Source organism: Myotis daubentonii, chromosome 5, assembly GCF_963259705.1.
Source record: "Myotis daubentonii chromosome 5, mMyoDau2.1, whole genome shotgun sequence".
NCBI classification, from domain to species: Eukaryota; Metazoa; Chordata; class Mammalia; order Chiroptera; family Vespertilionidae; genus Myotis; species Myotis daubentonii.
Window position 1 is genome coordinate 83,098,554 of NC_081844.1, and position 19,723 is coordinate 83,118,276.

General features: G+C 44.7%; 3 protein-coding genes across 3 annotated transcripts in view; all 3 read left to right on the top strand.

Annotated features, from left to right (window-relative positions):
* The first annotated feature begins 2,030 nt into the window (after nucleotides 1-2,030).
* The window catches only part of LOC132235739 (protocadherin alpha-C2), a 158,141-nt gene continuing 140,448 nt past the window's right edge, over nucleotides 2,031-19,723 (top strand). The window contains exon 1 of the mRNA XM_059698612.1: nucleotides 2,031-4,543. Coding sequence (XP_059554595.1) covers nucleotides 2,153-4,543 — 2,391 coding nt within the window. The 5' untranslated portion in view covers nucleotides 2,031-2,152. The remainder of the gene's footprint in view (nucleotides 4,544-19,723) is intronic.
* Nucleotides 8,010-10,791, top strand: LOC132235736 (protocadherin alpha-3-like). Its single transcript, XM_059698597.1, has one exon. The coding sequence runs from the start codon at nucleotides 8,383-8,385 to the stop codon at nucleotides 10,789-10,791; it is 2,409 nt and encodes an 802-aa protein (XP_059554580.1). The 5' UTR covers nucleotides 8,010-8,382.
* Nucleotides 16,093-18,786, top strand: LOC132234427 (protocadherin alpha-4-like). Its single transcript, XM_059695403.1, has 2 exons — nucleotides 16,093-18,634; nucleotides 18,778-18,786. The coding sequence occupies exons 1-2, from the start codon at nucleotides 16,169-16,171 to the stop codon at nucleotides 18,784-18,786; spliced, it is 2,475 nt and encodes an 824-aa protein (XP_059551386.1). The 5' UTR covers nucleotides 16,093-16,168.

Here is a 19,723-nt window from a genome sequence, read left to right on the forward strand (position 1 = left end):
ATTTCTGGCATTAGCACTCTATTTCTCCGAGGGAGAGAGATATGCTAGATCCTCAGAAACCCTGAATAACAGAATACACCTCATACCCCCAGCCATGTTATCCCAAAAACCCAGCAAAATTACCTTAAGGGATTACAAAAATTGCCTTAACTAAGCTATATTTCCAAGAGCTAATATGTGGTATAATTTCTTAATATGTCAATAGTAGCCAGTATGTTGGCCACTGATTATGTCAAAATTACTGGGTATTAAAAACATGCAGTTGCATTGCAACTACGGAGTGATGTAATGGCCACTCTGTAGCTATGTGAAATCAGTTTAAGATCCAAGAGAATTTGCTTACATGAGGTCTTGCCCTGGCCTTCACTTCACAAGAGCAGCCTTGCCATTTTCATCTCCTGGCTTCAGCAATGAATATGTGACCCATGTCTGGCCAAGTGAGAACCATCACAACTATTGACTAAAGGAAAGCTATGCCATCGAAACTGGGCCAAAGGAAGTGATATTTTAGGATTTTTGCTGGGACTACCAGGAAAAGGGCGCTTTCTATTGAGAGTCACTAAATGTAGACTAAAAGCTACTTTGGCCATTTTGCCATCACATGGGAAAAGCCTACCTGAGAAAGAGGTCAGCAGAGGAAAATAAAGCATAAATGTGGGGATACTGAAGTGTGTATACACAGCTCTGCCTGAAACCAGTAAATAATTATCCATTTCCATGTATAAGACAGTAAGTGATGCTCTGCTTTCTTAAGTCAGTTCATTACTAGAGTATGATTAAAATAAATATACACTTCCATACAGGGTGTGAATAAGTTTCTTAAGATAGGACTCAAGAGAGAAATTAGTATTGATTTTTAGCACCAGGAAAAGCTAGTTTTTCTTTAGAAAATGTTTTTGCTGTTCTTTTATGGACACTTTTTCCTCTTTCTGAAAGCAAAATTTGTGACCTTAGAGTAACTGAAAATGATTATTATGTATGTTGGACACTGACCCACTCCTAAATTCATTTTATTTTCTTCCCTATGTTATCTTTATCTTACTTTTATATTGGTTTTGTGTGAAGGGGCCAATTAAAAATTAATAAAAGCATTAGCTCTAAGAAAGGGATCAATTATACTATTCAAATATTTAAATGTAGTATAAAATGGAATATTCCTAAATTAAGAACACATTTTCCAAGTGAGAAATTATTAACTTTCAAACATCTGCAAACAGTTCAGAAAACAAAGTTAAATCACAAAAACAACAATTGATTGAAGTACGCTTTGATTCCTGTGTGCATCACTTGAAGAAATGGTTTAAAAAAAGACATACTGCAGCCAAAAGAATTGAAAGCAGGGTCTGAAAGATAGATTTTTCACACCCATGTTCATAGCAGCATTGTTCACAATAGCCAAGAGGTGGAAACAACCCAAATATCCATGAACAGATGGATGAATAGCCAAACAAAATGTAGCATATACACACCTGGGGATGAATAGGTAAACAAGGTGTGCTATATACACACATCATAATATTATTCAGTCTTAAGAAGGGAGGAAACCCCATCACATGCTACAACAAGGGTGAAACTGGAGGCCATTATGCTGAGTGCAATAAGCCAGTCACAGACAAATACTGTGTGATTCCACTAATATAGGGTAACTAAACTGATTAAATCCAAAGAAACAGAGAGTAGAATGGTGTGGGGGTATGTGGTGGAGAAGTGGGAGTTGTCTAGTGAGTATGGAGTTTCAGATGTGTAAGGTGAAAAGTTGTGGAGATCTGTTTCACAACAATGTGAATATACTTAACATACTAAACTGTGTACTTAAAAACGGTTGAGATGGTAAATTTTATGTGTTTTAACCCAATAAAAAGGGGAAATGATATAGTCCAGAGTTTAAAATAGCTGTTTTTCAAAGATGAAAGTTATGAATAAACAGACCAGACAATCGCCTAGTTTTAATCTATAGGATAAGCAGTAATGCCTACCTTTGGCCACATGATGTCGCTGTCCACCACAGAGTGTTCTCTAGGAGGAAAAATACCAGAGCCCCATCGTCATTCCAGTGAAGCGGAACAATAAGAGAAGCAGGAGACGAGAGGAGAATATTTCACCTTTTACAAAACATGACTTTCTAATTTGATCAACTCACTGAGGATTGGTAATGGTGTCTTCTATGAGAAAGGACCCGGAGGTCGGGCGTCTGCTGCTCTCCATTCTGTTCCTGGCAGCCTGGGAGGCTGGGAGCGGCCAGGTCCACTACTCGGTCCCGGAGGAGGCCAAGCACGGCACCTTCGTGGGCCGCATCGCGCAGGACCTGGGGCTGGAGCTGGCGGAGCTGGTGCCGCGCCTGTTCCGGGTGGCGTCCAAAGACCGCGGGGACCTTCTGGAGGTAAATCTGCAGAATGGCATTTTGTTTGTGAATTCTCGGATCGACCGCGAGGGGCTGTGCGGGCGGAGCCTGGAGTGCAGCATCCACCTGGAGGTGATCGTGGAGCGGCCGCTGCAGGTTTTCCACGTGGAGGTGGAGGTGAAGGACATTAATGACAACCCGCCTGTATTTCCAATGGCGATAAAGACTATCTGGTTTCACGAATCGAGGCTGCTTGACTCTCGGTTTCCTCTAGAGGGAGCAACTGATGCAGATATCGGAGTAAACGCTCTTCTTTCCTACAAGCTCAGCTCCAGTGAGTTTTTCTCTCTAGACATACAGACAAATGATGAACTGAGCCAGTCTTTGTCTCTTGTGCTTAGGAAATCTCTGGACAGAGAGGAGACTGCCGCGGTTAATTTGTTACTGGTGGCTACGGATGGCGGCAAACCTGAGCTCACGGGCACCGTTCAATTGTTTATCAATGTATTGGATGTGAATGACAATGAACCTACTTTTGACCAACCAGTTTACAAAGTACAGTTGTTAGAGAACACCGCAAACGGAACGTTAGTGATTAAACTAAATTCTTCTGATGCGGATGAAGGACCAAACAGCGAGATTGTGTATTCATTTAGTAGTGATGTGCCCTCCACGATAAAGACCAAGTTCAAAATAGACCCCAGCACAGGGGAAATCAGAACTAAGGGACAATTAGATTATGAAGTAGCGAAATCCTACGAGATTCAAGTCCTTGCATATGACAATGGAACTCCGTCAATGACTGGGCACTGTAAAATTTCAGTGAAAATTGTGGACATCAATGATAACACACCCGAAGTCTCAATAACATCTCTTTCACTTCCGATCCGAGAGGACGCTCTGCTGGGCACAGTAATCGCCCTTATTATGGTGTCCGATCGCGACTCAGGTGCCAACGGGCAGGTGACCTGCTTACTATCACCTAATGTCCCCTTCAAGCTGGTGTCTACCTTCAAGAATTACTATTCGCTGGTGCTGGACAGCGCCCTGGACCGCGAGAAGCTGTCACACTACGAGTTGGTGGTGACAGCGCGGGACGGGGGCTCGCCTTCTCTGTCCGCCACAGCCAGCCTGTCTGTGGAGGTGGCCGACGTGAACGACAACGCGCCGCTGTTCGCGCAGCCCGAGTACACGGTGTTCGTGAAGGAGAACAACCCGCCCGGCCGCCACATCTTCACGGTGTCGGCGCGGGACTCGGACGCGCAGGAGAACGCGCTGGTGTCCTACTCGCTGGTGGAGCGGCGGGTGGGCGAGCGCGCGCTGTCGAGCTACGTGTCGGTGCACGCGGAGAGCGGCCAGGTGTACGCGCTGCAGCCTCTGGACCACGAGGAGCTGGAGCTGCTGCAGTTCCAGGTGAGCGCGCGCGACGCGGGCGAGCCTCCTCTGGGCAGCAACGTGACGCTGCAGGTGTTCGTGCTGGACGAGAACGACAACGCGCCCGCGCTGCTGCCTCCGGCTCCGGGCGGCCCGGGCGGTGCTGGGAGCGAGCTGGTGTCGCGGTCGGTGGGCGCGGGCCAGGTGGTGGCGAAGGTGCGCGCGGTGGACGCGGACTCGGGCTACAACGCGTGGCTGTGCTATGAGCTGCTGCCGGCGGCGGGTGGTGCGCGCGGCCCGTTCCGCGTGGGGCTGTACACGGGCGAGGTCAGCACGACGCGCGCCCTGGACGAGGCGGACTCTCCGCGGCAGCGCCTGCTGGTGCTGGTGAAGGACCACGGGGAGCCGGCGCTTATGGCCACGGCCACCGTGCTGCTGTCGCTGGTGGACAGCGGCCAGGCGCCTAAGGCCTCTTCGCGAGAGTCCTCTGGTGCCATGAGCGCGGAGGCGGCGCTGGTGGACGTGAACGTGTACCTGATCATCGCCATCTGCGCGGTGTCCAGCCTGCTGGTGCTCTCGCTGCTGCTGTACACGGCTCTGCGGTGCTCCGCGTCGCCCACCGAGGGTGCGTGCGGGCCGGGGAAGCCAGTGCTGGTGTGCTCCAGCGCGGTGGGCAGCTGGTCGTACTCACAGCAGAGGCGGCAGAGGGTGTGCTCTGGGGAGGGACCGCCCAAGACGGACCTCATGGCCTTCAGCCCCAGCCTACCTCAGGGTCCTGGCTCCGCTGAAGAAAGACAGCAACCTTCAGAATCGGAACACTTAGGAAAGGTGAGTTATTAAATTTTTTCCTGTCAGTTATAAAATTGTTTTATTTCATTAATTCTTTATTTCCACTCAAAGCTCTGTCTTTATATCATTATCTTAATGTGCAGCACATGGAATGGATTGGAGATGATTTTTTTTTTTTGCATTGAGAATAATTTACTCAATGGTTTGTTATTTTTACATTTTGGCTTTTACATAATTGAACCTCTCCATGAATAATAAGGCCTTTAAGAATTAAAAAACACCTCAGCAAAATGTGAAAACTTAGTATGGCCTGTAAATATTTGTTCCCAAGTTAAAAATCCCAGGTGGAAGAAAAGTATAGAGTATGATTATATAATACGTATTTCCCATATTACACATCCGTTCATTCTGTAAGAATATCTTGGAATAAGACTATCTTATATATCTGGACATGTCCTACATTATACTTTCAATCAAAAGTTAATTTGACTTTATCTGTATAAACAGTTCCTAAATTAGTTTTTCTTTTCCTTGTGTTTGAAAACAGCCGTAACGGATCTTTTAATGATAGGCCCTCCAAAATTATCTATCGTAGGTCATCACTTTGGTATGGCTTTCAGTAGTAAAATAAACTGTTATTTGGGATAGAGAGTTCACACTTGCAAAGTTCTGGGAGTTTTAAGGCACAATAGAGAGTTTTTTGAGAAAAGAGGCCCCATATTAATTAATTAACTAATTAATTAATAATTATTAGTGTAACTTACCTGTTTACTTATATTACTTGACAAAGTAAATTTAAAATTTTTATTTATTCATTGAACATTAATTAATAATTCATTCTGTTCTAAATATGAATGATAAAATATGAGTAAGTTGCAATCCTGGCTTGAGTACACAGAAAAAAGCTGGTATGAAATATTTTTTTCTAGTACTTAATTCACATGTTTGCTTTCATTTAAAAAGGGTCTGACTATAAACAAAAACTTGGACATTCTCTGACCTCTGTGAATTCAACCTCTTCCTATGGACTTTCTTTGCTCAAATTCCAAATGCTCAGAGAACTCATGCCTCTCACTGAATTCGTCTTTAATCCATTTGGAAATGAAATTTTTAAAAAATTCAACTAAAGGAAGATGTCTTGGCGTGAAATAAAATAGTGTTCTACTATTTGGTTCTTAGTTATTTGCTGATTTCCCTCCAAATGTATGCGGATATTGATCAGTCATAGAAATAATTTCCACGAAGTGATTTTTTAAAATATATTTTATTGATTTTTTACAGAGAGGAAGGGAGAGGGATAGAGAGTTAGAAACATCGACCAGCTGCCTCCTGCACACCCCACACTGGGAATGTGCCTGCAACCAAGGTACATGCCCTTGACCGGAATCGAACCTGGGACCTTTCAGTCCGCAGGCCGAAGCTTTATCCACTGAGCCAAACCGGTTTGGCCCACGAAGTGATCTTAGTCATAGCTCCTTCACAGAGAGGCCAGAATATCAACTTCCATCTGGGATCTTCTTTTACAGGAATTGAGTAGTTTGGTGGGGAGATTTTGAATTCCATTTAAGGATAGTCTGTTCCTACAGGAAACTTATTAGTTCCTTATAATTGATAAGCCTCAAAATTCAGAGTATATGTTTCCCGGGAATCAGAAAGGTTAATCTAAGGCTTTATATAGTTACAGAGATAAACAAGTAGCTTGAACAAATGAGGAAGAAGCTTTTTCTTGGGAGGAGTTCTTCCACCTAGAATATCATAGCTACACACCGCCTTGAGACTTGTGTGTAGCATGTATGAGTGGTCAGGTGGAGTTCTTCCTACTGGAGGTCTGGCCACTACACTTCTACTGTAGTTAAACGGCAAACTTTTAAAACTATATCCAGTGTACCCAGGCCTCCAGGAGTCACATTATTTTTTGCTAGGTAAGTTTTAGTGTTTCTTATTCCTTATTTACATTTTCCTTAAGTTCCATCAGTACACGCTTAAATGTCATACAATGTATGGTATTACAATAAGTTGTCAATTAATTGTATAATAATTAATATGAAGTACATGATCTTTTAAAATTTTAAGTTTGTTTCTCATTTAAAAACTCACTACTTTTTCAAGATTTATCAAAGAACTAGCATATTGATCTCTATAATTATTTCCTAGGCCCATGCTTTTCAAAATAATTATTAAGTGTTAACTTCTTTTTCATGACCTTGTACAATAGTCAGTTAGAAATTTGTAAATTTGATATTAACAAATATTATTAATGTCACTTACCTGTTTACTTATATTACTTAACAAAGTTAATTTAAAATGTTTACTTATTTATTCATTAAAATATTAATTGATCATTCTGTTCTAAATATGAATGATAAAATATGAGGAACTTGCAATCCTGGCTTGCATTCAATAAGTACACAGAAAAAAACTAGTATGAAATTTTTTTTCTAATACTTAATTCACATGTTTGATTTCATTTAAAAAAGGTCTGATTGTAGACAAAAATTTGGACATTCTCTTACCTCTGTAAATTCAACCTTTCCCCTGGACTTTCTTTGCTCAACTTCCAAATGCTCAGAGAACTCATGCCTCTCACTGAATTCACAGAGATCTTTGGAATATTTTATTGCCTCATCTTATATATATTGAGTAGTGAATCGTGTGCTAAAGTTACTTTTCTCTTTTTACTGATTGGTTAAATCACCAGTTCTTCCAAGTAAGAAAATTTTAAGAAACTGGAATCCAGAGATTTATAGAGTGGAGATGATTAAATACACAGTTATTTCATGTTACTAACATTTTAAGATATATAGGTAAATTCAAACATATAAATGATGTGGAAATATTAAAACTAATATAGTCTTAGTTGGTGTGATGTGAATGTAACAAATATCCAAATCACATAGTGTTGTCATGAAACAAAAGCAAATTTACAAAAGAACCACACTGTAAAAGACCGACTTCTGGTTTATGTATATCTTTTTATAAATAACAGTTAAGTCATCTAACAAGGATATAGTTGTTAGATAAAAGACACATGAATGACTTATAGACATTCTATAAATAATAAAGTGAACATATTTGGTAAATTAGCAATTGACTAAATAATATAGAAGTAAATACGTATGCATATATGGATATATGTGCACACATATTTTCAATGTCTCATATTTTAATGGTCACAAATATCAAAATCCTGTTTTTTTAAATAAAATGTAGATTTAGAGGCCAATAGGTTAAAATTATAGCTCTTCAATCTGATTTAGATCCCGTCCAAACACCATCAGTTAATATCATTTTTAAGTTACTTAGTCTGTAGGTGCTTCCACTTCCTTGTTTGTAAAGTGTGAAACATATTAATATGTATCTCAGAGGGTTGTTGCGAAAATTTGATGAGATAACTCCATTAAAACAAATAGAACAGTGCTTGTCAAATGGAAATTATTTCCAATAGATGCCCACTGCTTTTACAACAGTAATTAATTTTATTATATTTTTCTCTATGTCATGGATTGGCAGAATTGAAAGTAATAAATTAAAATAAAAGTTCTAAGGATATATTCTGGTAAAATATAAAGACTTTGAGGAGTGCCTGAAGGAAATTACAATAAAAATAGTAATTTGCGAAAGCTCAAACGAAGTACAAGAAGAGAATATATTTATTTAAAACAGTACACATTTAGCCACATGATGTCGCTGTCCACCACAAGGTCTTTCACCACAAAAGATACACAGTGTGGATTACGTACGCAGATGTCACTTTTCCTCGCCATTTCTGAAATACCGGCATGGGAAGATTTTATAAGAAATGAAGAATAAGGAGCTCGAATTACTTTTTAAATTTTGGATCCAGGCAAGAGAGACCAGATATTTGGGAAAGGGTTGCAATGGTGTTTTCCTGCAGAGAAGGTCTAGGAGCCTGGATACTACTGTATTCGCTTTTGCTCCTCACAATCTGGGAGGCGGGGAGCGGCCAGGTCCACTACTCCGTCCAGGAGGAGGCCAAGCACGGCGCCTTCGTGGGCCGCATCGCGCAGGACCTGGGGCTGGAGTTGGCGGAGCTGGTGCCGCGCCTGTTCCGGGTGGCGTCCAAAGACCGCGGGGACCTTCTGGAGGTAAATCTGCAGAATGGCATTTTGTTTGTGAATTCTCGGATCGACCGCGAGGAGCTGTGCGGGCGGAGGGCGGAGTGCAGCATCCACCTGGAGGTGGTGGTGGAGCGGCCGCTGCAGGTTTTCCACGTGGAGGTGGAGGTGAAGGACATTAACGACAACCCGCCGGTGTTCCCAGTGGCTGTAAAAAAATTGTTCATTTACGAATCCCGGCCACCTGGTTCTCGGATTCCGCTAGAGGGCGCCTCAGATTCAGATATAGGAGCGAATTCGCTGTTGACCTACGTTCTTAGCTCCAATGAATATTTTACCTTGGATGTTAAAAGAAATGATAAGGAAATTAAATCCCTTGGTCTCGTGTTGAAAAAACTTTTAAATCGGGAGGATACTCCTGAGCATCACTTATTAATAATGGCGGTTGATGGTGGGAAACCTGAGCTCACTGGCACTACTCAACTGATGATCACCATTCTAGATGTAAACGACAACGCCCCAGCGTTTGAGAGGTCGGTCTATAAAGTCCGATTATCCGAAAATGCACCAAATGGTACCCTAGCAGTGATTGTTAACGCCTCTGATTTGGATGAAGGAGTAAATAAGGACATTGTGTATTCTTTCAATACAGACACCTCAGCAGATACTCTGTCAAAATTCCACTTGGACCCGGTTAATGGATACATCAGTGTAAAGGGTAACTTAGATTTCGAGGACACTAAGTTATATGAAATCCAGGTAGAAGCGACAGATAAAGGAACGCCCCCAATGGCAGATCACTGCACTGTTCTAGTGGAAATTTTGGACACAAATGATAATGTACCTGAGTTGGTTATCAAATCATTATCGTTACCTGTATTAGAAGATGCTCCACTAGGCACCATCATTGCCCTGATCAGCGTGTCTGACCTCGACTCTGGTATCAACGGGCAGATAACCTGCACCCTGTCACCCCATGTTCCCTTCAAGCTGGTGTCCACCTTCAAGAATTACTACTCACTAGTGCTGGACAGCGCACTGGACCGAGAGAAGCTGTCACACTACGAGTTGGTGGTGACAGCGCGGGACGGGGGTTCGCCTTCTCTGTCGTCCACAGCCAGCCTGTCCGTGGAGGTGGCCGACGTGAACGACAACGCGCCGCTGTTCGCGCAGCCCGAGTACACGGTGTTCGTGAAGGAGAACAACCCGCCCGGCCGCCACATCTTCACGGTGTCGGCGCGGGACTCGGACGCGCAGGAGAACGCGCTGGTGTCCTACTCGCTGGTGGAGCGGCGGGTGGGCGAGCGCGCGCTGTCGAGCTACGTGTCGGTGCACGCGGAGAGCGGCCAGGTGTACGCGCTGCAGCCTCTGGACCACGAGGAGCTGGAGCTGCTGCAGTTCCAGGTGAGCGCGCGCGACGCGGGCGAGCCTCCTCTGGGCAGCAACGTGACGCTGCAGGTGTTCGTGCTGGACGAGAACGACAACGCGCCCGCGCTGCTGCCTCCGGCTCCGGGCGGCCCGGGCGGTGCTGGGAGCGAGCTGGTGTCGCGGTCGGTGGGCGCGGGCCAGGTGGTGGCGAAGGTGCGCGCGGTGGACGCGGACTCGGGCTACAACGCGTGGCTGTGCTATGAGCTGCTGCCGGCGGCGGGTGGTGCGCGCAGCCCGTTCCGCGTGGGGCTGTACACGGGCGAGGTCAGCACGACGCGCGCCCTGGACGAGGCGGACTCTCCGCGGCAGCGCCTGCTGGTGCTGGTGAAGGACCATGGGGAGCCGGCGCTGGTGGCCACGGCCACTGTGCTGCTGTCGCTGGTGGAAAGCAGCCAGGCGCCAAAGACCCGGTCGAAGGCGTTGGCGGGTGGTGTGAGCTCGGAGACCGCGCTACTGGACGTGAACGTGTACTTGATCATCGCCATCTGCGCGGTGTCCAGCCTGTTGGTGCTCACGCTGCTGCTATACGCCGCCCTGCGGTGCTCGGCGCCGCCCACTCAGGGTGCGCGCGGGCCCGGAAAGCCCGTGCTGGTGTGCTCCAGCGCGGTGGGGAGCTGGTCCTCCTCCCATCAGAGGCAGCGGAGGGTGTGCTCTGGGGAGGTGCCGCCAAAGACAGACCTCATGGCTTTTAGTCCTAGCCTTCCTCCTGGCCCACTTAGCGGGGATACAGAAGAGCAGCTGAATGTGGATGTTGATGTTTCTGCCAAAGTGAGTAATTTTTAAAATCCTTTCCAGAATGTCTTTGTCTTTTGTTCCTCAATATTTCGACTCCTTTGGAAACATTTTACAACTTATTGTTCTATGTGTTTTGTAATTAGTTTTCCAGTTCCAGGTTTTGTGGTTGAGATGTTGAAACATCTTGTGACTAATGTTTTTGAACCAAATCAGCAAGAAGTGAGAACCATACTTGCAGATGTCCCCCCCGCCCAGTAGTTGCAGTAGTAGGATTATTTTATCACTAAAGGTCGGATAGGAACTAAGTATATTTTTCTGGATAAATTGCAGTTTAGAATATTTGACTCCAAATGTGGTGTACAAATCTCAACACCATGCTTCAACAGCTTTGGCCACTTTTCATTTGTAGTTCCTACTGGATTTCAGTCCAAATGTCAACTGGCCCATTTTATGAATCCACCCTGAATGCTTACCACCCTCTTTTTTTTTAAAATTATGCTCTTATATCTCCCGTTTCAATATTAGTTTATTAAATCTGTAATCTCTTACTGAGCTTCTATTGCTCATTTATTCATTCATCTGGAATCTCAGTTCTTCTGCTCTACTTGAAATTAATTTGTTTCAGAACTCGTGCTCACATTTCACTAATGGGCATTGTTGCTAGTTTCCCAACTGGGTGAAAAATAAACAGAATCATTTTTGTTGCTTTAGAATTGTAATTTTGTTCATTCATTTTCTCACTATTTTTAATAGTAAGCATTAAGAAATGAATAGGAAGTGAAATTGTAACCTTCCCTTTATATCATCATTTAGAAAATATTCTTTTTGAAAGAATATTATTAAGCTTGTTAAGAATTATTATTTTCCATTTGAGCTATTTGTTGAAAGTAATACTTGCATATAATTTAAAAACTATTATACTAAGAAACGTATTAATCACTTCCATCTTTCGCATACGTTATTAAGGATGCGAATGTCCAAAAGGTCCAGTAAGTCAGTGCCCGTGTTGGTGGTCTTCCTCTGAACACCAACCTGTCTATTAATGTGTGTCATGTAGGAAGTACAAAGCTCCCAATAACTTGCACCAATAAAGTGGAAGTCAGATTATTTTTTTTAGTCATACCCTTAATTGATATTTGGTCATTGCCCCGAGCAAAGAGTTGGGCTCCCATTCAAGTTTCTTGCCCCTGGAAACCAAAGCTTGGGCATATTAGAGACTAGAGAACTGTCTAGTATTTATAAATCTAGTATTTATAAAAAACAAAATGGAGAATACAGACCTTGCTCATGGGAGAGAAATGGGCTCCAATGAATACAATTATATGAAATAATTTCCACACAAGTTATCTATATACATAAAAGCCTAAGCAACTGTTACAACCGGTCAACGGAATGACTGGTTGACCCATCGCTATGATGCGCACTGACCACCAGGGGGAAGACGCTCAACACAGGAGCTGCCCCTCTGGTGGTCAGTGCGCTCCCACAGCGGGAGCACCGCTCAGCTGACCGACAGACCCCAGACACGGGGCTCACAGCTGGTAAGTGCTGCTGCAGTGGTGCAAGCTTCTCTGGATCCATCTGATGCGAGTCAGCAGCAGGTGCAGCGGGGCTGGGATAAGCGAGAGCAGCAGGCAGGACTGGCAGGCGGCATTGCACTGCTGGTTTTGGGCCAATCCTGGCAGGCCACTCCGAGGGACCCCACCGGTGCACGAATCCATGCATCAGGCCTTTAGTATAATATAACTTTCTATCTCCTTGTTCAAGCTTCCTTGCCGAAACCTGGTTAACACTCAATTACATTGCAGGAGGGAGGCTAACATATAAAATAGTGAGACAATCCCTCTCTTTCTCCCTTTTATTTCTTTTTTCGGGCACTATTCTTTGCTGCTCTCTAATCTAGCCAATATTAGTGACAGCATTTCCAACCTCAGTTCACTATTTGTTTTGTTAGGCCTCGTTTTCATCCTATCCTATGTAATAAAAGGCTAATATGCAAGTCAACCAAATGGTGGAACAACCAGTTGTTCTGACGCACACTGGTCACCAGAGGGCAGACACTCAATGCAGGAGCTGCCTCCTGGTGGTCAGTGCACTCCCACAGGGGGAGTGCTGTTCAACCAGAAGCCCTGAGCTGGGTTCACGGCTGGCAAGTGCAGTAGTGGTGGAGGGAGCCTCTCCCACTTCTACAGCTGTCAGACATCCCCCAAAGGCTCCTGGACTGCGAGAGGGCACAGGCTGGGCTGAGGGACCCCCGCCAGTGCATGAATTTCATGCACCGGGTCTCTAGTTATAAATGATAGGGTCATGAAAAGTTCTTGTCCCCAGGACAGCAGTCTTAAAATCAAGCTCTCCTCTTCAAATTACTAAGTTCTCAGCTAATAAGACATTTTAAAGACTTGTGAGTTTTTCTCTTTAGGATGTATTGCTGCTATACCAGGTGAATTCCAAATAGTTTCTATTCTGTTGCATTCTCATCTATGTATTTAATTATTCTGCAAAACAAATGGACAGAGAGTCCTTTTCACTTTCTTCCAGCATGTTTGACACCCATGATCACAAAGTACAAATCTGCAGTTTGGGTCCTCAAACAGTGAAACCATTCTGATTTAGGTGTTTTTTAAAATATATATTTTTATTGGTTTTAGAGAAGAAAGGAGAGGGAGAGAGAGATAGAAACAGCAATGATGAGAGAGAGACATTGATCAGCTGCCTCCTGCAGGCCCTACACTGAGGAATCAAGCCTACAACTCATGCATGTGCCCTGACTGGTGGTAATCAAACCGTGACCTTCCAGTTCATAGGTCAACACTCAACCACTGAGCCATGCCGGCCAGACTGGTTTATTTATTTTTTTTAAAATGTATTTTTTTTATTGACTTCAGAGAGGAAGAGAGAGGGAGAGAGAGATAAAAACATCAGTGAGAGAGAATCATTGATCAGCTGCCTCCTGCATGCCCTACACTGGGGATTGAGCCCACAACCTAGGCATATCGAACCCAGGACTCTTCAGTCCACAGTCTGACGCTATATTCATGGAGCCAAACCAGTTAGGGCTGATTAATGTTTTAATTCAGAAAAATTTTGTGACTGTGGCTCTTCATAAAAGGGAGACTAAAGCTATTTTCACTACATTGATTTTTTTTTTTGGTCCTAGACAATTGGACAACAAAGGGGGAAAGAGGTTTATGAACATAAGAGACAAAGAAAGTTTAAATGGCTACCAGCATGTCCTTCTATATTAAAATTCTTTATGTCAGCAAATTATAGTGTGCTGTATTAATTGGTACTTACTCATTGACTATTAAAACTCAGGTGTCTCAAAGATCATGACTATGATCTGGAATGAGCCTGGCCTGTTTGGCTCTGTGGTGGCTTTGCATGCAGACTGAAGGATCACAGGTTTGATTTTGGTCAAGGGCAGTACCTTGGTTGCAGGCTGGATCCCCGCTCCGGTACATGTGGGAGGCAACCAATCGATGTGTCTCTCTCACATTGATGTTTCTCTCTCTCTCTCCCCCCACCTCTACTCTCTCTAAGAATCAAAGGAAAGAATATCCTTGGGTGAGGATTAACGACAACAACAAAAAGAAACTGGAATGAAAACTAAGCTAAATCCAAGGTTTTCAATGTGGCAATTAATATATTAATTAGGATAATGCCTAAGGATAATATATTTGTATCTCTGGAAAGTTATAGAGCACGGGTGGGCAAACTTTTTGACTCGAGGGCCATAATGGGTTCTTAAACTGGACTGGAGGGCCGGAACAAAAGCATGGATGGATGTTTGTGTGAACTAATATAAATTCAAAGTAAACATCATTACATAAAAGGGCATGGTCTTTTTTTTTTTTTTTTAGTTTTATTCATTTCAAACGGGCCGGATCTGACCCGCAGGCTGTAGTTTGCCCATGGCTCTTATAGAGGCTGGTGAGACATCATATTTTCCTGACTAGCTATGTGACTACCTTAATTTAATGCATTTTATTAGTCAATTGAAGAGTACCAAACCATTCTATTAGGTACATGTTCAGCAAATACTACTTAAGTATTCTGAGCTACTTAGACTATAAGACACAACTATTGCCCTCGCTGGTTTGGCCGAGTGGATAGGGCATCGTCCTATGGACTGAAGGGTTCTGAGTTCTATTCTGGTCAAGGGCACATGTCCGGGTTGCAGGCTTAAGGCAGGTGATCAATGATTTTCTCTCATCAATGATGTTTCTATCTCTCCCTCCCCCTTTCACTCTCAAATCAATAAAAATATATTTTAAAAAGACACAACTATTCTTTTTAAAAGTTTATATTTCAAAAAAGAGGATCAGACATACATATAAAAATATCCACCAAAGAGAAATTAATGTAATAAGTGGTCCAAGTGATCCAACCTGGATGCTGTAGTATATAAATGAAATTAAAGGTGCCTGCCCAATTGATTTAATCATGAAAGTCTCCACTAGTCAAGGAAGTTTTAAATGATTATAAAATGGGGCAAGTTGCTTTGCTAAGAGTTTGGAAATGATGGCTGTTATTTAGACAGGGAGAAAATGAGTATGCTTGTTTAGTAAAATATTTTGTTGGAAGCAGGAAAGTGACCACTTTGACTAAAATATATGAACAATATAGGAGAAAGTAGAAGTTTAGGCATATTAGACTTCCAATGGAGAAGTCGAATGGAGAATAGGCAAGTATATATACACCATGAGACAAAATGAGAATACCAGTGTTGATCATGGTAAGTGAATGGGTTTCAGTGAATACTATTCTTTGGAATACTTTTTCATATAAATTATATACCATAACAACCGACTTCCCTGTTAAAACTTCCTTGTCCCGTCAGCCCTTAGATGATTTAAGGAAGACTTTCAATTAAATGCTGGCTTTTGCTTCCTTTTTTTTTTTTTTTTTACCATTTTCAAATTTCCCTTTCAATGGCTTATTCTTGGAATCAGAGGTTCCCTATAGAGAGTCTCTGAAGACTTCAACACCTGGAATATGAAATCCAAAGATGAAAGGTGTGTCAGCATTCATAACAACCTTCCTGCACTTTCAGGAACACAGGAATCCTCTCAACCACCACTTTACAATTGTATGTTTACAAAGTGTATGTAGCTACAGTTGGGTCTCTGTAAATACTTAAACCCTGAATGAAAAAAGGACTTCCATGAAATTAAAAGCTGCCCCTTTGGTGAGACTAAGGATCACACTCAATCGGTGGTACAAAATGTGTACCTCAGTCGCATCAAAGTAGGCGGGGAGGGCTGGAAGAACAAGTAAGATTTAGCAGCTTAGAGTATGAATTTCCAGAATGGATTACTTACGGTTTGGAGCCACATGATGTCGCTCTGTACCATGAAATGATCTGAGAAAGGAAGAAAAAAATCCCTTCTATTCTTATTGTAAAGAAGCTGCATCCACTAGCCAGATGCTGGAAAATGGAGGATGCAGCGACAGTGGACTGAATGGTCGGAAGATAGCTTTTGATTTTGAAATAAGATCCCTTAATGAGATGGAGATTTCCTGGGGAAGAGGCCAGGAATCCCGGCGTCTGCTGCTCTCCCTTCTGTTCTTCACAACCTGGAAGGTAGGGAGCGGCCAGATCCATTATTCAGTCCCGGAGGAGGCCAAGCACGGCACCTTCGTGGGCCGCATCGCGCAGGACCTGGGGCTGGAGCTGGCGGAGCTGGTGCCGCGCCTGTTCCGGGTGGCGTCCAAGGGCCGCGGGGACCTTCTGGAGGTAAATCTGCAGAATGGCATTTTGTTTGTGAATTCTCGGATCGACCGCGAGGAGCTGTGCGGGCGGAGGGCTGAGTGCAGCATCCACCTGGAGGTGGTGGTGGAGCGGCCGCTGCAGGTTTTCCACGTGGAGGTGGAGGTGAAGGACATTAACGACAACCCGCCTGTGTTCCCGAGAACACAAAAGAATCTGTACATCGCGGAATCCAGGCCGCTTGACTCCCGGTTTCCGCTAGAGGGCGCCTCGGATGCAGATATCGGGGCGAACGCTCTGCTGACTTACAGACTGAGCTCCAATGAGTATTTCTCGCTGGAAAAACCTTCCAAAGGCGAACAGGTAAAACGTCTCGGACTTGTATTAAGGAAACTTTTGGACAGGGAAGAAGCTCCAGAGATTTTTTTAGTGCTCACGGCCACTGATGGTGGCAAACCTGAGCTGACGGGCACCATTCAGTTACACATCACAGTGCTGGACGCCAATGACAACGCCCCAGCTTTCGACAGAACACTCTATGTAGTGAAATTACCAGAAAATGTTCCCAATGGGACGTTGGTAATTAAACTTAATGCTTCAGATTTAGACGAAGGCTTGAATGGAGACATTATTTATTCATTATCAACTGATATTTTACCAAATGTGAAATCCAAGTTCCACATAGATTCAGTTACTGGAGAAATTATGGTAAAGGGACATATCGATTTTGAAGAAAGCAAATCCTATGAGATTCCTGTAGAGGGCATTGATAAGGGACAGCTTCCACTCTCTGGCCATTGTACAGTTATGGTGGAAGTGGAAGACACCAATGATAATGTCCCAGTAATGGAGTTCAAGTCCCTGTCACTCCCAATCAGAGAAGACGCTTCACTGGGCACCGTCATAGCCCTGATAAGGCTGTCTGACCTGGACTCTGGTGTCAATGGGCAAGTGACCTGTACCCTGTCGCCACACGTTCCCTTCAGGCTGGTGTCCACCTTCAAGAATTACTATTCGCTGGTGCTGGACAGCGCCCTGGACCGCGAGAGCGTGGCGAACTATGAGGTGGTGGTGACAGCTCGGGACGGGGGTTCGCCTTCTCTGTCGGCCACAGCCAGCCTGTCCGTGGAGGTGGCCGACGTGAACGACAACGCGCCGCTGTTCGCGCAGCCCGAGTACACGGTGTTCGTGAAGGAGAACAACCCGCCCGGCCGCCACATCTTCACGGTGTCGGCGCGGGACTCGGACGCGCAGGAGAACGCGCGGGTGTCCTACTCGCTGGTGGAGCGGCGGGTGGGCGAGCGCGCGCTGTCGAGCTACGTGTCGGTGCACGCGGAGAGCGGCCAGGTGTACGCGCTGCAGCCTCTGGACCACGAGGAGCTGGAGCTGCTGCAGTTCCAGGTGAGCGCGCGCGACGCGGGCGAGCCTCCTCTGGGCAGCAACGTGACGCTGCAGGTGTTCGTGCTGGACGAGAACGACAACGCGCCCGCGCTGCTGCCTCCGGCCCCGGGCGGCCCGGGCGGTGCTGGGAGCGAGCTGGTGTCGCGGTCGGTGGGCGCGGGCCAGGTGGTGGCGAAGGTGCGCGCGGTGGACGCGGACTCGGGCTACAACGCGTGGCTGTGCTATGAGCTGCTGCCGGCGGCGGGTGGTGCGCGCAGCCCGTTCCGCGTGGGGCTGTACACGGGCGAGGTCAGCACGACGCGCGCCCTGGACGAGGCGGACTCTCCGCGGCAGCGCCTGCTGGTGCTGGTGAAGGACCATGGCGAGCCGGCGCTGGTGGCCACGGCCACTGTGCTGCTGACGCTGGTGGACAGCGGCCAGGCGCCTAAGGCCTGGTCGCGAGCTTCTTCCGGCCCTGAGAACGCGGAGGCGGCGCTGGTGGACGTGAACGTGTACCTGATCATCGCCATCTGCGCGGTGTCCAGCCTGCTGGTGCTCTCGCTGCTGCTGTACACGGCTCTGCGGTGCTGGGCGCTGCCCACCCAAGGTGTGTGCGGGCCGGGGAAGCCCGTGCTGGTGTGCTCCAGCGCGGTGGGCAGCTGGTCATACTCACAACAGAGGCGGCAGAGGGTGTGCTCTGGGGAGGGGCCGCCCAAGACGGACCTCATGGCTTTTAGTCCCAGTGTACCTGACTCTGGGGACAAAGACCAGCTGCCAGCAACTGGGAATTCCCTCTCAAAGGTTAGTTTCTACAAATCTTTTTATTTAATCCCAATAATTTAATCTGAAGCTTCATTTTCTTTTCTTTTATTAATTTATTCTTAATTTAAAAAGACTTTTCAGAATCAAATTTCTCTGACTTAAATTTCTTTACTTCTTCTTAGGCATTTTAGTAAAATATTACAGAATTACAGGGCACCAAGGCATACATATAACCAGAGTTATTAACTCTGTGTATACTATCTTCCACTTACTTGTTATCAGTTGGAATTAACTTTCTAGAGAGCATTTTCTTGTTATTTGCCCATAATTGAAATGTGTACAGACAGAATTATATTGGACAATTAATTATTTGAAAGTGAAACTTCTTTTAGCTTTATTCCAGAAGCCACTCAAATACATCTCCCAAACACCATTTTTTTCTTTCCCAAATGCAACCATGGTTTTAGCTCTATAACTTAGGTTAATTTTGACCCGTGTCCTGAACTTTAAATGGAATTGTGCAAAATGTATCATGTGTGTGCATATGTTGACGTGTTCCTCATATTTATCATTCATCATTCTGTGAAAAAATACATATTGCCATATTGGTTAGAGTTCATTTATTTTATCTCTTGTAGTTTGTTTTATGAATACAATATGAGTGGTTCACTCTGAAGATTTTGCATTCTCTTTTTTTAAATTAAATCTTTATTGTTCAGATTATTACAGTTGTTCCTCTTTTCCCCCCCATAACTCCCCTCCACCCAGTTCCTATGCCACCCTCCTCCCTCACTCCCCACCCACTGTCCTCATCCATAGGTGCACGATTTTTGTCCAGTCTCTTCCCGCATCTCCCTCACACCTTCCCCCCCAAGAATAGTCAGTCCACTCCCTTTCTATGCCCCTGATTCTATTATAATCACCAGTTCATTCTGTTCATCAGATTATTCACTTGATTTTCAGATTCACTTGTTGATAGATGTGTATTTGTTGTTCATAATTTGTATCTTTACCTTTTTCTTCTTCTTCCTCTTCTTAAAGGATACCTTTCAGCATTTCATTTAATACTGGTTTGGTGGTGATGAACTCCTTTAGCTTTTCCTTATCTGTGAAGCTCTTTATCTGACT